Source organism: Barbus barbus (genome assembly GCF_936440315.1).
Source record: "Barbus barbus genome assembly, chromosome: 5".
NCBI classification, from domain to species: Eukaryota; Metazoa; Chordata; class Actinopteri; order Cypriniformes; family Cyprinidae; genus Barbus; species Barbus barbus.
In genome coordinates, this window is record NC_136733.1 from 24,772,007 (window position 1) to 24,792,959 (window position 20,953).

The 20,953-nt window shown below is 37.0% G+C and overlaps 1 protein-coding gene across 9 annotated transcripts in view; it reads left to right on the forward strand.

Annotated features, from left to right (window-relative positions):
- Positions 1-20,953, forward strand: part of LOC306869629 (nuclear receptor corepressor 1-like) — a 109,713-nt gene that overhangs the window by 20,794 nt on the left and 67,966 nt on the right. For all 9 annotated transcript variants that reach the window (XM_079416447.1, XM_079416451.1, XM_079416455.1 and 6 more), the window contains exons 3-14: positions 1,307-1,398; positions 2,526-2,721; positions 2,868-3,047; positions 5,623-5,736; positions 9,071-9,127; positions 9,221-9,273; positions 14,035-14,101; positions 15,674-15,846; positions 18,047-18,137; positions 19,237-19,415; positions 19,513-19,567; positions 19,793-19,894. In XM_079416447.1, the coding sequence (XP_079272573.1) occupies positions 1,307-1,398; positions 2,526-2,721; positions 2,868-3,047; positions 5,623-5,736; positions 9,071-9,127; positions 9,221-9,273; positions 14,035-14,101; positions 15,674-15,846; positions 18,047-18,137; positions 19,237-19,415; positions 19,513-19,567; positions 19,793-19,894 (1,359 nt within the window). The remainder of the gene's footprint in view (positions 1-1,306; positions 1,399-2,525; positions 2,722-2,867; positions 3,048-5,622; positions 5,737-9,070; positions 9,128-9,220; positions 9,274-14,034; positions 14,102-15,673; positions 15,847-18,046; positions 18,138-19,236; positions 19,416-19,512; positions 19,568-19,792; positions 19,895-20,953) is intronic.

Here is a 20,953-nt window from a genome sequence, read left to right on the forward strand (position 1 = left end):
CTTTGTCTTTCTAGTTTGGCTGTAATGCTCAGACAACTTGTAAAACCAAAATAGTAAAACCAACATGTCAAAGAATCGTGATATTTAAAAAAAAAAAACCCGTGATATGATATTTTTTCCATATCGCCCACCCTTAGGCAAACATTATAATATTTTCTCGTTTGCCGACAGCATTCAGCAAATACGCATTTATACCATTTAAACAAATCTTTGAATGACTACTGGACATTTAATTTCACAAACCTTGCTTGCAAACAAAGTAGAATCCAGTTGTGAGAACTTGTGAAGTGTGCATTTGTTTCCTGCATGATCACGTGTGCTCTGCGTGATGGTCGGTCAGGAGGAAACGTGCAATCAACAAATTTTAAACTCGTGATTTCAAACTCTGCTGAGCTCTAAGCATTAGCCCAGTGTCATATTCATGTCATTTTCACTGTGTGCTGTATGTAAAATGACTGTTACCTTGGCTTTATTTGAACAATATGATTCCCAATGCACACAAACTTCCCAGGATACTGAGTGCCCTGTTAGTTACAGTGTTTACTTCCTTTTTAATTATATTTGATTAGAAATGTATTTATTTGTGAAAAATACTGTCATCTAAACTATAAGTATGTTTATTTGACACATTTTTTTTTTTTTTATCATGAAAATTCCAATTAAATATTAATTTACATAAAATTAAATCGCTATATATCGGCCATCAGTCACCCTGCATTCCAAGATATTGGCATCGGCGGTCAAAAAAACAATATCAGTGGACCACTAATTGATGGTGCCACATTTAATAATGGAAATAATTCTTTAGTTTGCTTTTGTTAAAGAATGTTTATTTTTCCCCTGATTTTGCCTGGTTCTTTAAAACTGAGCTTTTGTCTGAGAGTAAACCAGCTTCAAGAAATGACTCGCATGGCAGCTTCGGTTGCTAAGCTGTTCTCGATCCTGCTTTGCTGGTGTCTGTGGTTTTTCTACTGGAATGGTGAATTGAGGGTTTGATGATCATCTCTTCTATAGCAGTGAATGTGTTACAGACAGCTTTATGTCTGTCTTTTATAACACCATGTCCTACTAGAACGTAAAACACACTTGTGCTGATGTGTTCTTGACTGTCTGGAGAGGCTGTCTTGTCACAGTGTTTTTAAAAAAAAAATTGTATCTCTTAATCCGTTTTGTTCTTTCTCACATACAAACTATTTGTCTTTTTGCCCACATGTCTTTAAGGCGTCTGAGCCCTCATCCTTGAGGTCCCTGTGTTTTTGTTTTGCCCAGTGTTTCCTATCTGATGTATGTGTCTGTGTTTGTTTAGGAGTTCCCGGTACCCGACTACCGTACCCCTCTGCAGGACCAGCAGCGCCGCAGACCTTCACTATTATCCGAATTCCACCCTGGGACTGAGAGGTGACACAACCACCCCCACCCGCTTGAGACATAATGCTATGCTTCTAATTTATTTATTTAAATAAGCCCTATTTAATATAAATATTTAAATATGCCCTATTTAAAGATAGCGTATTGTGAAAATGACCATATTTTCTTTCTTAAATATGTGCGTTTCTTTTAAACCCTTGAGCCTTCAAATTTGTTTTGTGTGTGTTTTGAAAGTTTTGTTGTTTAATATGATACTAATTCCAAATCCCAGAGAAATGCAGTTCCTGGATGACAATATGTGATTGGGATCACATATTGTCAGAGTTATTGATGTGCACAGGACAGACTCAGCCATCATTGAGTCTATCCTGTGCACATCAATAACTGTCTGGTTTGGCTCAGCTACAAAATCAGGGATCAGACAACTACAGAGAATGGTTCGAACTGCTGAACGGATTATCTGTGCCCCCCCTGCCCACCCTCCAAGAACTGTATGCATCCAGAGTGAGGAAAAGGGCTCAGAAAATCACTCTAGATCCCTCACATCCAAGCCATCCCCTTCTTGAACTTTTGTCATCTGGCCGGCGCTACAGAGCCACAATTACCAGGACAGCCAGGCACAAGAAAGTTTCTACCCCCAGGCAATCCAATTTATGAACAGTTAAATGCCCCCCCCCCCCCCCCCCCCCCCCCCCCCATTATGCAATAACAATGTGCAATAACCTTATATTTATTTGCTACCACCGCCATCCTTGTATCTCCTTTTATTCTATCCCATTCTATCATCTATTGGACAACTGTATATATAATCATTTATGTTTCAATTATTCTTTCTTTTTCAATTTTTTGTTTATTTATATTTACATGTGTATTTTTTTTATTCTCATCTTATTTTTATTGTCTGTGTGTCGTTGTTGTCTCTGTGAACTGGAAGCTTATGACACTAAAACAAATTCCTTGTATGAGCAAGCATACTTGGCAATAAAAGCTCTTTCTGATTCTGAATATAAGTGCATTGTTGCGATTCACAAATAATTGTTTTGAGATTAATTTATTTAACAAATGAAATGGTTTTGTAATATTGCTTGGTGCTGAGGTTTTTGAAGCATAATAATTGTAAGCATCTCCTCCATAAGTATCTCCTCCAAATCCTGCAGGCCACAGGAGCGGAGACATGGTTATGAGCAACAGTTTCATGCAGTCCCAGCTCAGCAGGAGCAGGAGACTCTTGAGACCAAGCGTCCCCGCATGGAGAATATATCTGAAACGCACTTTCCAAGAGCTCAGTCCATCTTACTGCCCCCTCCACAGACCATACAGGACAGCATCAGGACCACTGGAGAGGTCAAGAAGGTAATAAATGTGTGTGTGTGGATGTAAGAGATTTATATAATTCCTCATTCCATAAAACAAACCGGTATTTGCTTTATTTTTAGGGTTGTTTGAAGGCTTGTACTTATTCTTGTGCTCTCTCTTTTTTCCCTCGTTTTCTGGGACAGGAAACACAATTTAGTGTGAAGGTGGAGGTCTCGTCCCCAGGTGGAGTTCCACAGGTGGGTGAGGATGCAGACACATCGCCCTCCAAACTCTCCAAGGAGGAGTTGATTCAGAGCATGGACCGCGTTGACCGTGAGATTGCCAAGGTCGAGCAGCAGATTTTCAAACTGAAAAAGAAACAGGTGTGTAGCCTGACTAAACACAGATGCATGAGAGAGAGACCTAAACACTGCTACAGCTCAATAACTACTTGTTTTAAGCTCTAAGCTATTGTTCATTTTGTAAATAAAGAGCTCATGGCAGTTTTAGTCGCTATTTGTGTGATGACAAGATTTGTTTGTTTAAATTACAGCCAAAACAGCTGACCACCTCACACTTTCCCCACACGTCCCAGGTTTCAGCCCCATGTCACATGAAAGCTCACTTACTCTGGTACTCACAGCTAGAAGCAGATTGGGGTTTTGTTCTGTATTTATCAATAAGCCTTGTGGGAAATGTTGCCCTTCTGAAAGAAGTTTGTCACAACTCCCTTTCTTTGTCAACTATTCTTGCTCTTTGATGGCGATGCCAAATCAAAGCAGCAAGTGTACACATTCATTCCTCACTCCGTCTACTACCTTCTTTTTCTTAAATATCTGATTGTAGAGATATTCGCATGCAGGTTGAAGGTACTCTCCCTTCTGCTCTGGCCCGATGGTGAAAACGTGACAGAAGAACAACAAACTGTTATCTTGCATTGTATACCACTCTCTTTATTGTCTTTTACCTGTTTGTTTACTCCTGTATAGGAGATGAAAACAGTCTCACTTCAGCAGAACTTTAATTATGCACTGCAGTTTTAGAAAGGAGGTCACAGGGGAAATTTGTTGAGACCGTATATCAGTGCTTCTCAAAGTCCGGACTCCGGTCCGGATCCGGACCCGGAGGGAATTCAGTCCGGACCCGCTTCTATTTCATATTTCAAGAACACTAATTATATTTCCTACTTTGATAAACGCACGTTAAACTTGTAAATCATTTGTTTATTTATTCTTATTTTTTTATGTCTTTTTGGAGAAGGTCTTTATTGGAGATATTGAAACTTTTCCTTCATGACATTTGTTGTCATCATGACATCCAGTGAGCGTATGACGTCTGACATAATCGGGCGACATTTCACCGCTAATATTTTTATTTTTTTGTTTTGTTTTGCTATCACTTATATTATGGCAATTTGTCTTATAGCAGTGCCCAGTGTATACATTTATTTGTCACAAATAAAAAAAACTGACCGCTACAAATAGATTTTACAAAAGGCTTATACTTCGTTGAATAAACTGAGCACTACGCGTTTCAAAAATAAAATGCTGCGCGGGTGTTTTTATATGAATGTATCTTTTAAAAGAACCGTCCGTTTTCTTCAGAAAAGCTTTGTCAATTTTCATTTGGTCTTTCCTGTAATGGCTGATAAAGTAGCGCTTATTTGATTACAGTCGTTACCGGGGAAACAGCTATATATCACGCTCCAACAGCGCCTCCTGCTGGCAGAGAATCAACTTGCATTTTCTAGTCTGCGGGAAACACTGGTGTCTGTCAGCAAACATAAACAAAAAAGCATGCTTCAGAACTGTTTTGAGAAGGTGCTTAAGTTTTGAGCCATGTATTATTACTATGAATTAGGCTACTACTACTACTATTACTATCTTGTGCCCTGCAATAACCATTTACGCAAACTCTCTTTTGATATAAAAGGAAAAAAAGAGAAAATCGGCCCAAAAAATCAGCATCATGTATCGGCCATAGGCTGCCCTGATTTCTAAATATCGGCATTGGCCAGAGAAAAAAACATTATAGGTCGACTTCTACTGCTGACACTTAAATTAATTGTTTTGCCACTTTTGCACTTGTTATTAAAGTATTTTGAATGCAAAGGGAACCTTTTTTTTTTTTTTTAAAAGAGTGTTTATTTGTTATGTTATGTATGTTTATTAAAAACACGTTTTGTAATAACCAATTGTTCCGGACCTTTGACACTGATGAAAATTCAGATTTGGACCTTTGAATGTAGACTTTGAGAACCCCTGCCGTATATGAATGTAATATTATACCTCTGCTCATCACTTTGATATCTGTGAGAAGGTTTTATTGTCTGTTGTTGTCATTCATCCCTATGATTAGTGGTGCTTGCTGAGGCAAGTATCGCTTAATTATTGCTCATACTTTTAACCACCATCCCACACCATTTTTGCTAAAGACATGAATGATGCTTCAATTTGTGTGATTTTAAAAAAAGGTCTGTTTTTACTTTTCAAAGCAATATGTTTTGTGAGTTAACTTGTATGTAGTGCTGTCAAGCGATTAATCGCATCCAAAATAAGTTTTTGTTTACATAGTATATATGTGTGTGTACTGTGTACATTTATTATGTATATAAATACACACCCATACATTTAAGAAAAATGTTACGTTATATATTATATAATATAAATTATATGAATATAAATATATACATGTAAATATTTTCAAAATATATACTGTATGTGTGTGTATTTAGATATACATAATAAATATACCCAGTACACACAGATAAATTATGTAAATAAAAACTTTTATTTTGGATGCAATTAATCATTTGAAAGCACTAGTTGTACGCAATCAAAATAGGTGTATTCTTCATGATTTCATGTTCAGAAAATATTCATTATTCTTATTGTATGTGTCCTTGTTTTGTTTTAGACTTCAGGATTAAGGTAAATTGTCATGTTTGTTGTGTCTTAGCAACAACTGGAGGAGGAGGCAGCAAAGCCAATAGAGCCAGAAAAGCCAGTGACGCCGCCCCCTGTGGAACACAAACATCGCAGCATCGTCCAGATAATTTATGATGAAAACCGGGTATGAACACATTAACACCTGATGTCTTTCTCTCACACTCACAAACCTAGCAGAGTGTGTTCTTTACAGATCATGTTCAATTGTTGTTAAAGTATTAAGACTATTCGCAGTGAGCAAATGCTTTCCTGAGTGTCTTTGGACACCTCTAGGAGAAGATAATTAGTGACTAATTGAACTCAATTGGCGGGGGGGGGCATTTTATTGTTGACAGAGTGTGATGTGACTATCTAAGAGCATATGGCTTTAAATAATAAACAAGGCATGAACTTTAAAGGGGACATCGGATGCCCATTTTCCACAAGTTTGTGTGATTCTTTAGGGTCTTCATGGAATGTTTGTGACATACTTTGTTTAAAATTCTCAATGGTCATGTAAAACACCCTTTTTACTTTGTCAAAAACAGCTCTGTTCACAGAGACCAGTTTTGGTGCATATCTCTTTAAATGATAATGAGCTACTGCTTACCCCACCACTCTCTGCCGTGGGGCGTCGACACAAGGCATGTGAATTGCTTCCTAGGACTCCTTATACAGTGTCTCACAGAAGTGAGTACACCCCTCACATTTTTGTAAATATTTTATTATATCTTTTCATGTGACAACACTGAAGAAATGACACTTTGCTACAATGTAAAATAGTGAGTGTACAGCTTGTATAACAGTGTAAATTTGCTGTCCCCTCAAAATAACTCGACACACAGCCATTAATGTCTAAACCACTGGCCACAAAAGTGAGTACACCCCTAAGTGAAAATGTCCAAATTGGGCCCAATTAGCCATTTTCTCTCCCCGGTGTCATGTGACTCGTTAGTGTTACAAGGTCTCAGGTGTGAATGGGGAGCAGGTGTGTTAAATTTGGTGTTATCGCTCTCAGTCTCTCATACTGGTCACTGGAAGTTCAACATGACACCTCATGGCAAAGAACACTGAGGATCTGAAAAAAAGAATTGTTGCTCTACATAAAGATGGCGTAGGCCGGGGGTTTTCAAACTTTTTTGTCAGCCGAACCTCTTTGACCTACATTATTTATTTGAAGTACCCCCTGAGATTTTAAGTAAATATTTCAATAATTTAATGGCACATTTGCATGTTTAACTTTAAAAACATTATTTTTTTTATCAGTTTTAAAGTTTCAGTAAAATGTATGTAATATTATTTTATTCACCAAATTATAAAAATGTATATTACTGTAATTTATAATGTATAAAAAAAAATTCTACAATATTTTTTTAAATAAAGGGTTTCCCAAAAAGATCATTTATTTTTATACATTTAAGATTTTACAGTTGTGACATTTGTATAAACCTGTAACATTTCTTTGGGCCCAATTTGGACATTTTCACTTAGGGGTGTACTCACTTTTGTGGCCAGTGGTTTAGACATTAATGGCTGTGTGTTGAGTTATTTTGAGGGGACAGCAAATTTACACTGTTATACAAGCTGTACACTCACTATTTTACATTGTAGCAAAGTGTCATTTCTTCAGTGTTGTCACATGAACAGATATAATGAAATATTTACAAAAATGTGAGGGGTGTACTCACTTCTGTGAGATACTGTATGGCCCAGAGGTGGTCTTATTCAAATAGCTAGCTATCTACATAGAAACTGGCTGCAAATTGAAACAGCTCTTGGATGACACGGTTTCAGTCTCAGGCAGCCCATAAAAAAAACTGTCTGCATATTTTTTTTTTTTCCAGCTTTTGTGAGCTGGCAGACATACCAGAAACCCAACTAAATGTAAAAAAGATACAATTTCATCCGATGTCACCTTTAAAGTATAAAGCATAATCTTCATAATTGGGTCTTTTAAGATGCTGCCTCTTGATATGCTGAAGGCTTTTTGTATTTCTGCCTGTTTATTGTCATCTGATCAGCCAAGACCTTATGTCTCACAAATGTAATTTCACTTTCACATATGGTGGTTTTTGTTTGCTTTTTTTGGAAAGAAAGTAAACTGAACCGAGTAAGAGATGAGAGTTAGAGGTAAAGCGGATGAGAGAGAAAGAAGTTCTGATGTGCAGATGGAGAAAGTGAGGCAAAACTATAGCACCCTGGCCTTGAAACATCACTGAACTTCCTGCTTCCATCAATACGCAGTTGCACACACAGACAACACATATTTGGTATATGCTTACAACCAGGGGCGGACTGGGACAAAATTTCAGGCCGGGAAATCTCACACTCATCCAGGCCATCCGATACACCCATAACAATTTCTGAAACATGGACAACCTTATTGGCCTATTTATATGACCATCACATAAAAAGGTCTAAGTCTTTAGTCGGGGCTATGGAAAATAATTAAAGGTTCTCTTTTGAACTGCACCTTCACTTCCCTTTTCCTTTTCTTCATTTTCTCCAATATCTCTGTCACTCCCTTTTTTCTTGTACCCGTCACTTCTTTACCAGCAGGTGGACTGTTATTAACAGAACTATGTTCACCTTGTTGCAAAACAACCACCTCATTGCAATTTGTTTGCACATAATGTTGTTATTTCTCTTAAAACAGTATTCTGACTGATGATGATAATGGGTGCCCCTGATAGCCTAACAGGTGCTAGCAGTTTAATATTCAACTAGGTTAATAAAGACAAAACTACAGTAGCGTATTACAGATGAAACTGACCTGCACTTGAAGCCCTGAACAGGTTAATAATTTCGCTACATTTAACTGTTTCTTTTGGCCATTTCATCTACTTCCTCGAGTCCCGCGCATCGACTCTGTTCAAAACCGTTTCACGGAGGCAAGAAACCGGTGTGAACAGGCGCTGCCAGTCAAGACTAACCGATTTATGATTTAATATCGATTTATTAGGGAATCGGAATCGGAAATGATCACTTTGGCACATTGGGAAGGCAAAAAAATTTAAATAATAATAATAATAAAAAAAAGCGCAGGGAAGCGGGCCAAATTAGCTGCCAGGCCACTGGGAAACGGTGCTCCCAATGGCCACTCCTGCTTGCAATTGTTACAAAAAAAAGATTGTAGATTTGAGTGTAAAGAATTGTGGGATTGTGTAATGGAGGCGTTTCCCAGACAGAACATTGCAGTTTAGGAAATGGTGATTTTTGGCATGTTTATTTTTACTCCCTTTCACCCTGGAGGAGAAAATGTTTTCCAAACAAGGGGTAAATTGTTGGTCAGCTTAAACAATTTGTGTTTCTGCTGCTGAATAGCACAACACCTCTCTCACATTCTGTCTGTATCAAAGCCAGAAGTCAACAAATGAGAGCACAGTTTGTTCGTTTAGTGTGGTGTGTCGGCAGACTATCTAACCACAAGGACATGCATCTGTCGTTTTTACCAACATTCTGTCTCTCCCGTGTCACAGAAAAAGGCAGAAGAAGCCCATAAGATACTGGAGGGGTTGGGGCCTAAAGTGGAGCTGGTGAGTGCTGTGTGAAATTTTTTTATGATGCAATAGATTGTGTGAGTTTGCTCATCTAGCTAATCTGCAGCCATTTCCTCTGTCTCTCTACAGCCTCTGTACAACCAGCCCTCTGATACTAAAGTCTACCACGACAACATTAGGACGTGAGTATCTGCTCTCTGTAAGCTAACAGTAAATAATTCTAATAGTGACTTTGACCGGACAAATCAGATGTGTGGGCAATGGACTGTACAGACTAGATGATTAGTTCAAATTTTGTTCTGTGTTGACTAGTCGTGATCATGTGACTTCAGACTTTTTTTTTTTTTTTTTCCTAGGGATGCACAATATATCATTATTGGTTATTAGCCAATATCGGAAGTTTATTTTTTTCTGTTAAAGTATTCCTTTGCTGTCTCTAGTGTTGTTTTTGGCAGCCTGTTTTAATTTTAGTTTTAGTCTAGTCTTTGTGTGAAGCTGTCATTTTCGTTTTTATTAGTTTTAGTCACGTTCATACTCTTTTTAGTCTAGTCAAGTTTCAGTCAACTAAAAGTCTGAGTCGGTGTCTTTAGTCAGAATTATCCATGACTATTTTAGTCTAGTTTTCGTCAATGAAAATTGTATTTTAGTCTCTCTTTAGTAATACAATTCTATTTAACCCAGTCAATATAGTATAAGTACCTAGTAGTATAGACAAAACCAAAATTTTCTTTCAGCCAACCCCATTTCAAACAAGGTTATCTTATTATATTATTGTTACCTTATAGACTCAAGAATACATCCATTCCAGACACGGAAGACGCTCTGATTTGAATTTACATTTATTTTACCAACCAAACATGTTAGAAGTACACACACATCTCCCAAAGACGAACCCCGGCTGACCGGCCATCGGTCCCTTTCTCGGTGTCAGACTTAACTTTGTTGTCGTCTTCTAAATAATGCCGCGAGTGGGGCTTGAGGAAGTGACGTCGCCTGCGTCTGCGCAGTGCGACCTGATGCAGCCCCTGAAGTGAGACACAGGAAACAGAAATACTGCAAAATAATAGTAATAACGCGACTAAACGAGACGAAATAACGTTATAACATTTTGTTTCGTCTCGTTTTGGTCAACGAAAATGAAGAGACATTTTAGCATAGTTTTTATTTTGTAATCCACATTTAGTCTCGTTTTTATTCGTCAACAATATTGCATTATATATTTTATTATAGTCATCCTCACATGACCAGCATTTACGTTGCGTCTCGTCTCGTTTTCGTCACGTGATAAAGGTTCGTTGACGACGATATTTATTCATAATTTTCGTTGACGAAAGCAACACTAGCTGTCTCTAAAAACAGTCAGGGCTCTAGACTGCGACCATTTTTTGAGAGTGTGCGAGTGCCTGGTCTGCGCCGCTCCAAAGCGTCTGCTTCATACCGCAGCACATTATAGCAGGAGTCAGATTTCACTGATCACGTGAAGAGAGGTGCTTTCAGCGCGAGCGCTTCGTGGGTAGAGCCTGGTTTATACTCGCCGCGTCAGCACGAGCGCGAAGGTGTGCGTCGCAGACGGAGCGCAACGGAGGATTTTGTTTTCAAACTAAAGTAAAAGACCACTTCTTAAACCAGAGAAGGTGAACATGCTGGTGTTCTTGTAGAAAAAACATGCAAGTCCTGTCAGCGACAGCCAGTTTAGTTTAACTTTTCTTTTTGTTTTCACAAAATTTAAATCAAATAATAATACTGATGAAAAAGAACGGGTTGAATGTTGAACACTTTCATTACCATATAACTATAAACTATGATAAAAGTTAATCAGCATGTATTGATTAATCAAATGTTGTATCAAATAAATAAATAAAAAATTGCGACCAAATGATGTGCTCCTGCGACCAACTGAGAAAGTTAGTCGCACAAGTGCGACCAGTGGGAAGAATGAGTCTAGAGCCCTGACAGTACTAATGTAATTACACTTTTAAATGCAATCTATACTTTTAATTTATTTAGACAAAATAACAAATTCAGATTGACTTACCAGTATTAGCCATAATTTGAATATCTTGTATACCCACTGAAAATATAAAGCGCATTGAGTGCCTAGAAAATCACTATATAAGTGTAATGAATTATTATTATTATTATTATTATTACCTACTATTTGTCCCATTTAGAGCGTCACGATATCATAATTTCATTATATGATTGTTGTATAAAAATAAAAAAAATCACAGTGAAGGTATTATCACGATATCTTTAGAAATGTTGATTAAATAAATCAATAATGCTTTTAGTAGTAGCCAAACACTGTGTTGTGGTCATCTTTTTTCTTTTTACAACAGGTGGCAACCAGCGTTAAGTTGCAAGACTGCTACCTTCTATGTTAAATGCTTCAACCAGACTTGATTTATTTCTGATATTAGTGTGCTTGATATTTACACAAAATCAAAATGTAGTTATTTTTTTAATATAATGGTTATTGTCAAGAGCAGTGAAATTGCTCTTTGCTATGTATGGTAAAAGTTAAACACAATGCAGACTCTGAAAATGGTCTGTGTTCCCTTGGAGTTTTGAATATAAGCCAGACTTTTTTGGGAGGCTGGTGCAAACTATAAGTGAGTTGGACATGCCTTTTTTTTTTTTTTTTTTTTTTTTTTTTTTTTTTTTTTTTTTCAAAAAGCAGCATGAACCTTGAGGTGCTTTGTATGTAAGCTTTCATTTCTCACCCACGTCATCTTGGCTGTCAGATACTTTGAAGCAGCCAACAGACAGTTGATGTGGGATGGTGTGTGCTGAGTCATGTAAATGAGGCAAACAATGACTCTCCAGCTAATCGTAGGTGGGTTAAAGTGAAACTGCTGTGTGTATGTAGACAGGTCAAGGTCGGTCAGTCTGTTTGTGTGTTGCATCCGGTCGACTCAGACAGTCTTTCACGTATAGGAGGGGGTGTTTATGTGAGGAGGAAAACCCTCAATTATCATGAATCGGAAGAAAACTACTATCATAGACATAGAATATTCAAAAAATTTGGCTTAGTAAGATTTGCTTTTTAGTTAATTATATTTAATTAAATGAATACTATTAAGCAAGGATGCATCAAATTTATCAAAAGTGGCTAAAGAGATTTATAATCTTACAAAAGATTTAAAGTGGCTAAATACATTTATAATCTTACAAAAGATTTCTATGAATAGAAGTTTCTTGAGCACCAAATCATCATATAAGAATAACTTCTGAAGGATCACATGACACTGAAGACTTAAGGAATGGCTGCTGAAAACTCAAGCTTTGCCATCACAGAAATAAATGGCATTTATATATAAAATATAGAAGTTATTTTGAAATTGTACTATTTAACAAGTTTTATTTGTTTTTCTATATTTTTAAATCAAATAAATGCAGCCTTGGCAATAATAAGAGACTTCTATCAGAAACAAAAAAAGATTTACTGGCCCCAAACTTTGAAAAGGTAGATATAAAAAAGCAACCTTTAAATAAACTGCATTGTGAACAGCCTACATCAGTGAACCACAAAATATGCAAAGGCATTAAATTACTTTGAATGTTATAATATGATATCAAACCTGGAGTACGAGTCATTAATGTTCATTCATTTTTCAGGGGTTTTTATCCAAAGCAAGTAATGCTAGGGAGACAGTAACAGGAGAAGTGCCACATAAATTACACAGAGAGATGCAAAAGTCTGTGACCTACAGAATTGGTGACAAAAGTAAAAGGGTAGAGAAGGTTTTTAAAGAGTAAGGTCATTGCACATGTCCGAAATTTTCGCACATTAAAAAATAAATACGCCCTCACATTATGTCGATCACGTTTACACACTGCCTCCGAAATTTCCGTCCGTCATAAATAAATTTGGATCTTGTTCGATTTTTTTTTTTTACATTTTTCGCATCCGTAGCAAGCATTTTGAGAGGTGTTTTGACAGTTCAGAGCCACCGTACAAGCGTACGCCAAAATCCAGAATGGTTCATCCACTTCGTCTCGCAGCACAAAACACTGTATATAGATGTAAATAGATGATTAATACGCATCTGACTCAGTGTGCGAGGTTTCTGTGTGTGACAATTTTTTTAGGATAATGAATACGAAAAAACGCATGTGAAAATTTCGGAATCGGTGTGCAGAGACCTTAAGAAAGTAAGCGCATGAACAACTTGAGTCAAGGGCTCATGGAATTGTATCTTGAGGCAATTTTTGAAAGTAGAGACTGATGGAGTTGGCAGGACTCAATGAGAGGCTGTATTCACCGTGCTTGTCTGTGGGCAGGTTATGTATCTGTAAGAAAAAGTGAAGAGGACTTTGAAGATCTTGATGAAGAAGTTTATTGCAGCATAGCAGTGACAAAGGACATGTAGTACCTTGGGTTCAACGGAGTCGGAATGAATCTATATATCCTAAGTTAAAACATTTTATACTGTATTACTTTCATCTTCCCGCTCGACATGTAAATGAAGTTTCGTTTTAAATGTAAATTGCAGATAACCATGAAAGTGATAGCCTTCTGTTCCCACATCTCTGGTAGACTTTCAGGTGGGAACGACCAAATGTTAAGGTAATAAGATCAAATAGAATCCCTATCAATTGTTTCCTGTACCCTTTTGGTCAGCAGACGGTTCTCGATGGCCTACTGCCGTTCCCATGCTATAAGTGACGAATTATCACTCCGGAGATACTATTTACATATTATTTAAACGGAAAGAACTACCCCTAAGATAATTAAGCTCTTTCTTGGGAAAGGAGTATGGTTTACACCATTTGCAGTGGAAGCTGGGTCGAGGCGGACTATAATTTCTTACAAAGAAGTATTTCTTACAAAGAAGTTCTTACAGACTATAATTTCTTATCACTAGTGAAATCTTGTTTAGTGTGCAGTGTTTGCTCCTTTTATGAGAGGGAATGTAAACACACTGGTTTTATTGCTGCAGGAATCAGATGATGAGGAAGAAACTGATTCTGTTTTTCAAGAGGAGGAACCATGCACGCAAACAGAGGGTAAGTGTCTCTCTTTTCTGTGCTGTGTCATTGAATGCATGAGTTTGAGTGCATGTTGAGTAAGTGCTCCTCCATCAGGTGAGATGATTGAAGTAACGGAAACTAGAATATTTGTGGGGAAATCAAGAATGGAGTAAAAACACAAACTTGCAGGTGCATTTTCACACCATTTTGTGTTAATGTCCTTGTAGACAGTGCTTCATAAATGGCCTTTCATAAATGACACATACAAACATGTTAGACAAACACATCTGCTAATGTGCACTTTATGATCACGTTTAGTTTGTGCTTACAGTAGAGAAGTTAAGTGAATGTGTGGGGCAAATATTTATTATGCTGTATGTAGATGTTACTTTGTCTAATTAAAAAACAAAACAAATAAGTAACAGATAATGATATGTTGTGGGAACAGTGATCAGAGAAATTTCATTGGCATAAGGAGTTCCATGTTGATCTCTGTAGCTTATTGGACATGCCCTCATTTGCATATCAGTCCAAATTTTTTGCTCATGATATATAATTTGTCATCTGTGTCTGGATTTACATTATCTCTTATAACAGTTGTGATACCTCTAATTCTGTGGCCTAACTACATGACACAGTGAAGAAAAAAAAATGTAAATACTCAAACAAGGCAATTTGTTATTAACACGGTTTCATGTTGTGTGTCATCGTGCTCGTTAGAAATTCTGCTCCACATAACTGTATATGAAATATTACATGTCTTCTGAATGGATGTCCCGTCACAATTTCATCTTTTTGTGGACTGAAAAAATGCCTTGTCACTAAAAATGTCAACACTGTGTTAAGCTGTTTAGGGACCTCTTATATATCGCCCATGGTTATGAAGATTGGCCTATTCCCTCTGTGTGTCTGTCTGCCTATTCTCTTTCTTTTTCTTTTGTGGTTCAGGACTGTTGAATGGTGATGTTTTCTTTAACTCTTGTTAAGCTGCAAGGAAGCATAATGATTGTTCTTTTCTTTTCTATTTTCTTTTCTTTTTTTTTATATATAAATAGGTTTGTTCTCAGGAAGGTATAGTTCAGTGCAATTGCTTGTTAGTAGACCGGGTCGGTCAGACCTGCTGGACCAAGAACAGTCAGAGTGGTGACATGGCCAAAAGCCAAGAGGAAGGTTAACTGTTCAGAGAGCGGAAAATCAAGCTGTTTTTTGTTCTGTGTTTTCCGTAGTACAGACACAAGCGCACTTCTCTCTATGTGCAGATCTTGATTGAGACTCCACTTGTTGAACCTCTTTGTTCTTGCTCATTCTCTGTTTCTGGCTCACTGTATTATCGTCTGTCTCTTTCTGTCTGTCCTTTCAGGTTTATGTCACACTGAGAAGTAATAAACATAAATTTGCAAATAGGAGTTCATTTAAATAGTTATTTTTGACCCATCAGAAAAATCCATGCTTTGATCAGTATTGTTTGTGTTTTTTTGTTTTTTTTTGCTTTTGGATTGCATTTAGTGAATATCGTTTTTTTTCTTTACTTGGATAATTACTCAGAATCACTCTGTCAAATGCTGATTTAGTTTTACTTTGCTAAAATGTTTTCTGTTGTTACCATAGGAACAGAAAATATGCCAGCGGTATGATGAGCTGATGACAGAGTGGGAGAAAAAAATTGAGCGAATGGAAAACAACCCACGCCGTAAAGCCAAGGAGAGCCGCACACGTGAATACTACGAGAGGCAGTTTCCTGAGATCCGCAAACAGCGTGAGCAACAGGAACGCTTCCAGAGGTCAGTCAGGCCCACCAGTTTCTATGATGACCCAATGAGCGCTCTGTCATACATACACATTTAACAGTATTGCGTTTCCCTGACACAGAGGTGATGTAACATCTTGTATAAACACTTGAGGCACTGTGTTCTGTCCTAACTCAGCAGTTGGCCAATCAGCATTGAGGATCCTGTGGGTGCTAGGGTCAGAGGTCAATCTGTGATAGTTCCTGGTACAGGGGTTGCAGGGCTTCCCTGAATTACGGGGGAACTCTTTCTGGAACACCACTAAAGCAGAACAGAAGAACATCACATACCGCTGACCTTGATTAACCAGAAACACAGACGCTGTTGTTTTTGCTGATAAAACAAAATCTTATCAAGCAAAGTAGCCAGATTATAGATATATTTATTGCACAAGACTTTGCCAGTGTTGCTTTCTGCCTTTTGACTTTACCTAAACAAAAGATGAAAATTGAAGAACTGACTGATTCTGAATTCAACAGTTCTTTACTACACTTTACTTGATTAAAATGTCAATAATGCAGTTTAGTGAATATGCCAAGAACTGCTCCAACTGATTCAGTCAGTGAGTGAGTGAGATTAATTAAAAACAAATCAGCTCAAGACTGATATTTGGTAATCTTCTCTGTATGCCTTAAATATACATCGATTCGTATTATATCCACAAACGTTATTCAGTTTTTCTCTTTCTTTTATTGTTTGATTAACATCAAGGACACAGCCAGCAGCAGGGGTATTAAGATGGTGTCACTTTAAGACCGAATGCATGGACTAAATATACTGATACATATCCGGTTTTCTGTAAATGTGACTGGTGCTGGCAAAATCAGCCGGACTGCGCACAGGCTAATTTTGAGCTGCAGACAAAAAAAAGTGAAAAATGTCTACTTTCAGGTTTTCACAAAAATTAGTTCATTAAGCCCTCGTCTAGCAATCCCAATTCTCCAAATAGTAATTAAATATCTAAAATGATCTTTATTTGTACTTTCTCTGAGAGGAGTACCCTTTTCTCTGCTCACTTCTCGCGCTGCCGCTGACTGACATATGAATGGCACAAAGGCACTTCCACCAGTGCGAGATCCTGATACATGCACATACTGTATACACAGAATTACAGAATTTAAGTAGGCAAACGTAATCTGTTATGATTTAAGTGAATGCTCGGGGAACTGTTGGGGAAAAACATCTGATGTGTAACATTTATATTAGATCCGTGCAGTACAGTAGGTCTTAATATATTGGCCGTCTGTCTCATTAATATAAATCAAACAATAAAAGAAAAGAGGGAATCACTCACTGCTCTTGATTAAACTGCTTTTGTAGTTTTAATAATCAATTTACTAATGAACACACTAAAGGGATTGTTTTGATTATTTCTTTTTCTAGCTTGAATGCTTTTTAGATGTAAAAGGAAAAAAAGTAATGCACTATTTGTTTCTTATATTTGTTCTACTGTTGTTGTTTTTGCATCTGTTCTTATTTTTAATAACAAAGATAAAATAAAAATACCTATTTTATGATTATTAATATAGTATAATATAAAAAAGGAACTGGAGGAACAGATGCAACGTTGCTAGGTGTTTTTGCTTTGGATCCTTCAAGAAAACTTCAAGTCAATTTTTCTCAGAACTGACTTGCACATTTGAAAGCCATTAGAAGAAGTGAAATGTCATAAATCATTTGGTTATAACCATTGTTTAAAAAACTGATTCAGTTTTGAAAAATAATTTTACTTCTCAACCCTCTGCATGACCATTTCAGACCTTCTTGTTAGTTCTGGCAATTTGTGCTTTTGCCTAAATTAGTGTTTCTTTTTCACCTCATAAACGTTGCAGGACTCTATAGTATACGTCTATAGTTCTGTTCATTCAGATCAAACCATCCAAGTTCAGTGAGCACTGTTTGCCTGTCTTGATTGTTTAGACAAGCCAGAGTATGTAGCTATTGTTGCTGGAAGAGTCTCTAAACCAAAGAACTTCAGAGCTCCAGTGCTCATGAATAGACCCGGAGGAATCTTGCCAATAGCTGTAACCACTGCTTCAAAGGCTTTTTGTGGGAGAAGAAACTGGGTGTGGGACTCTGTGGGACAAGTCTGGTAGCTTGCTTGGTAAAAAGCGCTGTTACATGGTACGGAGACAACAAAGCCAGGAACAGGCAAACTCTTTCTCTAACCATGCTTCATCGTTCCTGTCTTTAGGGTGGGCCAGAGGGGGACAGGCCTGTCTGCCACCATCGCAAGAAGTGAACACGAGATATCCGAGATCATTGACGGCCTCTCGGAACAGGAGGTAAACCACTGGCTAATATATCTGAAATCTGATCCATATAGAAAAACTGTACACCAAGTACAGAAAGTGTATTAGCCAGAATTGTAGAGCTTCAGGAGGGTAGCAATTAAACAAGTCCTTCTCCCATACATCAGACTTTATTATTTCCTGTGAGCCATTGCAGTCTTTTTATCATCATATAGCCAGATTATGCAGCATAAAATCTTATGTACTTTGCATCTTATTTTGATTAAGAATCACCCACTTAAACATCACAGATGAGGGGACAGGGTCCAACTACACTTTTTGCTTTGTTAAATGTCAGGCCTACCTGAAAGAGACACTCATCCAAACAATACTGAATAACTAGCAGCAATGTATATAGATTTGTGATCATAATTGATATTAGTCCAAAAATAAGTACTGATTATTTTACAGACAAGAAAACCACACCGATTATTCAGTTCGGGTTGAGGATTTACTATCATTACTGCATTTACTGTTTTCTAGCTTGTTTCCGAATCTAGCAATTCTATAATATTATAAATGAAGAGGTCATTTGCAAAAACAGATACATTTTCAAAAATCATGTTTTTTCATTGTGCATTCAAATTAATCTCAATCAAACTGCAGTTGGGTTATTTTGATTAGGTAAAAAAAAGAAAAAACTACTAGCTAACTAACATAAAACGCAATAAAAACATGATGGCATAATAAAAAACATGATTTTTGAACATTAAAAAAACCCCAGATATATCCGTTTTTGCAGATAAACTCTTCAAACATTGTTGCCTATTTGACAAATTGCTTTTACTTGCCTTTTGTAAGTCACTTTGGATAAAAGATCTGCTACAGATCTGATGCCATTTACTTGGCAAATCCTGTGAAAAACTGCAATTTTGTTTCCTGGAGGACTGATAAAAACTGTTCCTAGTCCTGGAAGTTGTGTTGCAACGGAGTAATCTGATTGAAGCTTTGTGATTATTTGTAAATTGCAAGTTTGTGTGCAGTATGCATCAGACGGTCAGTGAATGGACTGTTGGTGTGCTGTCAGAGGCTGAGACTAGAGTAATGTAAGCAAGCACTGCAGAATCATCCTGGACACCTTTTTGTCTCTCAGAACAACGAGAAACAGATGAGGCAGTTGTCTGTCATTCCTCCCATGATGTACGATTCCGAACAGCGGAGAGTGAGGTTTATCAACATGAACGGTCTGATGGATGACCCAATGAAAGTCTACAAATCCCGCCAGTTTATGAATGTCTGGACCGAACACGAGAAGGAGATCTTCAAGGAAAAGTGAGTAACAGTGGCTTATTTTGGCATGTCAAGTTAGTGTGTGTAAATGTGCTGCAGTTGTTGTTTTTTTCTCACCTTTGTCTCTTCTGTTACACAGGTTTGTGCAGCATCCAAAAAACTTTGGGTTCATTGCTTCATTTCTGGAGAGAAAGGTGGGTTTTCTGTTTTGTGACTTTGATTATGGTGGACTGCTGTCACACTCAGGATGTCCCTGTATGTTCATCAGTGGTTGTTTGAACTGAAGCACTGTAACAGCTTTACTGACTCAGATCACACCTCCCCACCCACAGACAGCGTCTTTTCATTGCATTATGGTATTTTCTTTTCAAATTCAATCCCAAGTGATGCAGCTGTATTTATATTTTCTGTCTCTGCAGTGTGTGTCTGATTGTGTGCTGTACTATTATTTGACTAAGAAGAGTCAAAACTATAAAACTCTTGTCAGACGAAATTTTGGGAATCGACGACGAAAGAATCAGGTATTTATTTTTTTTTCTCTTCACTTATGCACTTTTCTCTCAGTCTAAGCATAGATATGACAGTAAGCTCTGTTGCACATTTTGATGGTGTGTTATCCAGGTGTTCTCTGGATACAGAAGATTTGTGCACAGTTTACATACTATATACTGCAGTAATTGTAAGAGTAGTGTGAAAGTAAGCTATAAAAATCACCTTTGTTTTTAAGCAGCACCAGGATTTTGAAGTTTTTTTTTTTTTTTTTTTTTTTTTTTTTTAATTTGCATTGACTTTTCTCAGAGGCTGTTTGCGTAATTGTTTTTTGTTATACAGTGAATACACACTAATAATTATGTAATTAAAAATAATGCACATGTGTTTGTACTTACACTGCTGATCAAAAGTTTCTTTTGAACTTGATATTCATCAAAAAAATCCTGCACAAAATGTAAGTGGCAGCACAGCTCTTTTCAACATTGACGATAATAAGAAATGTTTCTTAAGCACCAAATTAGATCTTGACTGAAGAATGGAGTAATGGCTGCTGAAAATTCAGTTGCATCATAGGAATGAATAAAACTTTAATATATGCTAAAATAGAAAAAAGTTATTTAAAATTTGTAATAAAAATTCATAATTGTGCTGTTTTATTATATTTGCGATCAAAGAAATGCAGCATTGGTGTGAGCACAAGAGACTTTTTAGAAAAACATTTTGCTTTTATTGTTTTAACATAATGCATTTAACATAAGTGTTATGACCCCAAACTTTTGAACAGTAGTGTATTAACAAAGTAAGCACTAAATGAAATACTGAATGCATATTGTCAATATTAACAGCTACAAACTCTAAATTTGCAACTGACATGTTTTAAGACTGGCATTCATTGCAAGACAGCATTTTAAGTAGGTCATATTTCTTTTGGACAGATAATGCAAAATTGCAATCATAATAATGAATGTAAATTCAACTAATCCACCCACAATAGCTTGCAAACAAGTTAAGATGCAGTTTTAGTACTCAAGAAGCCCCCTAGGGTTCAGTATGCACTGCTACAACATTCTCAGTCTGAGAAAGCGTGT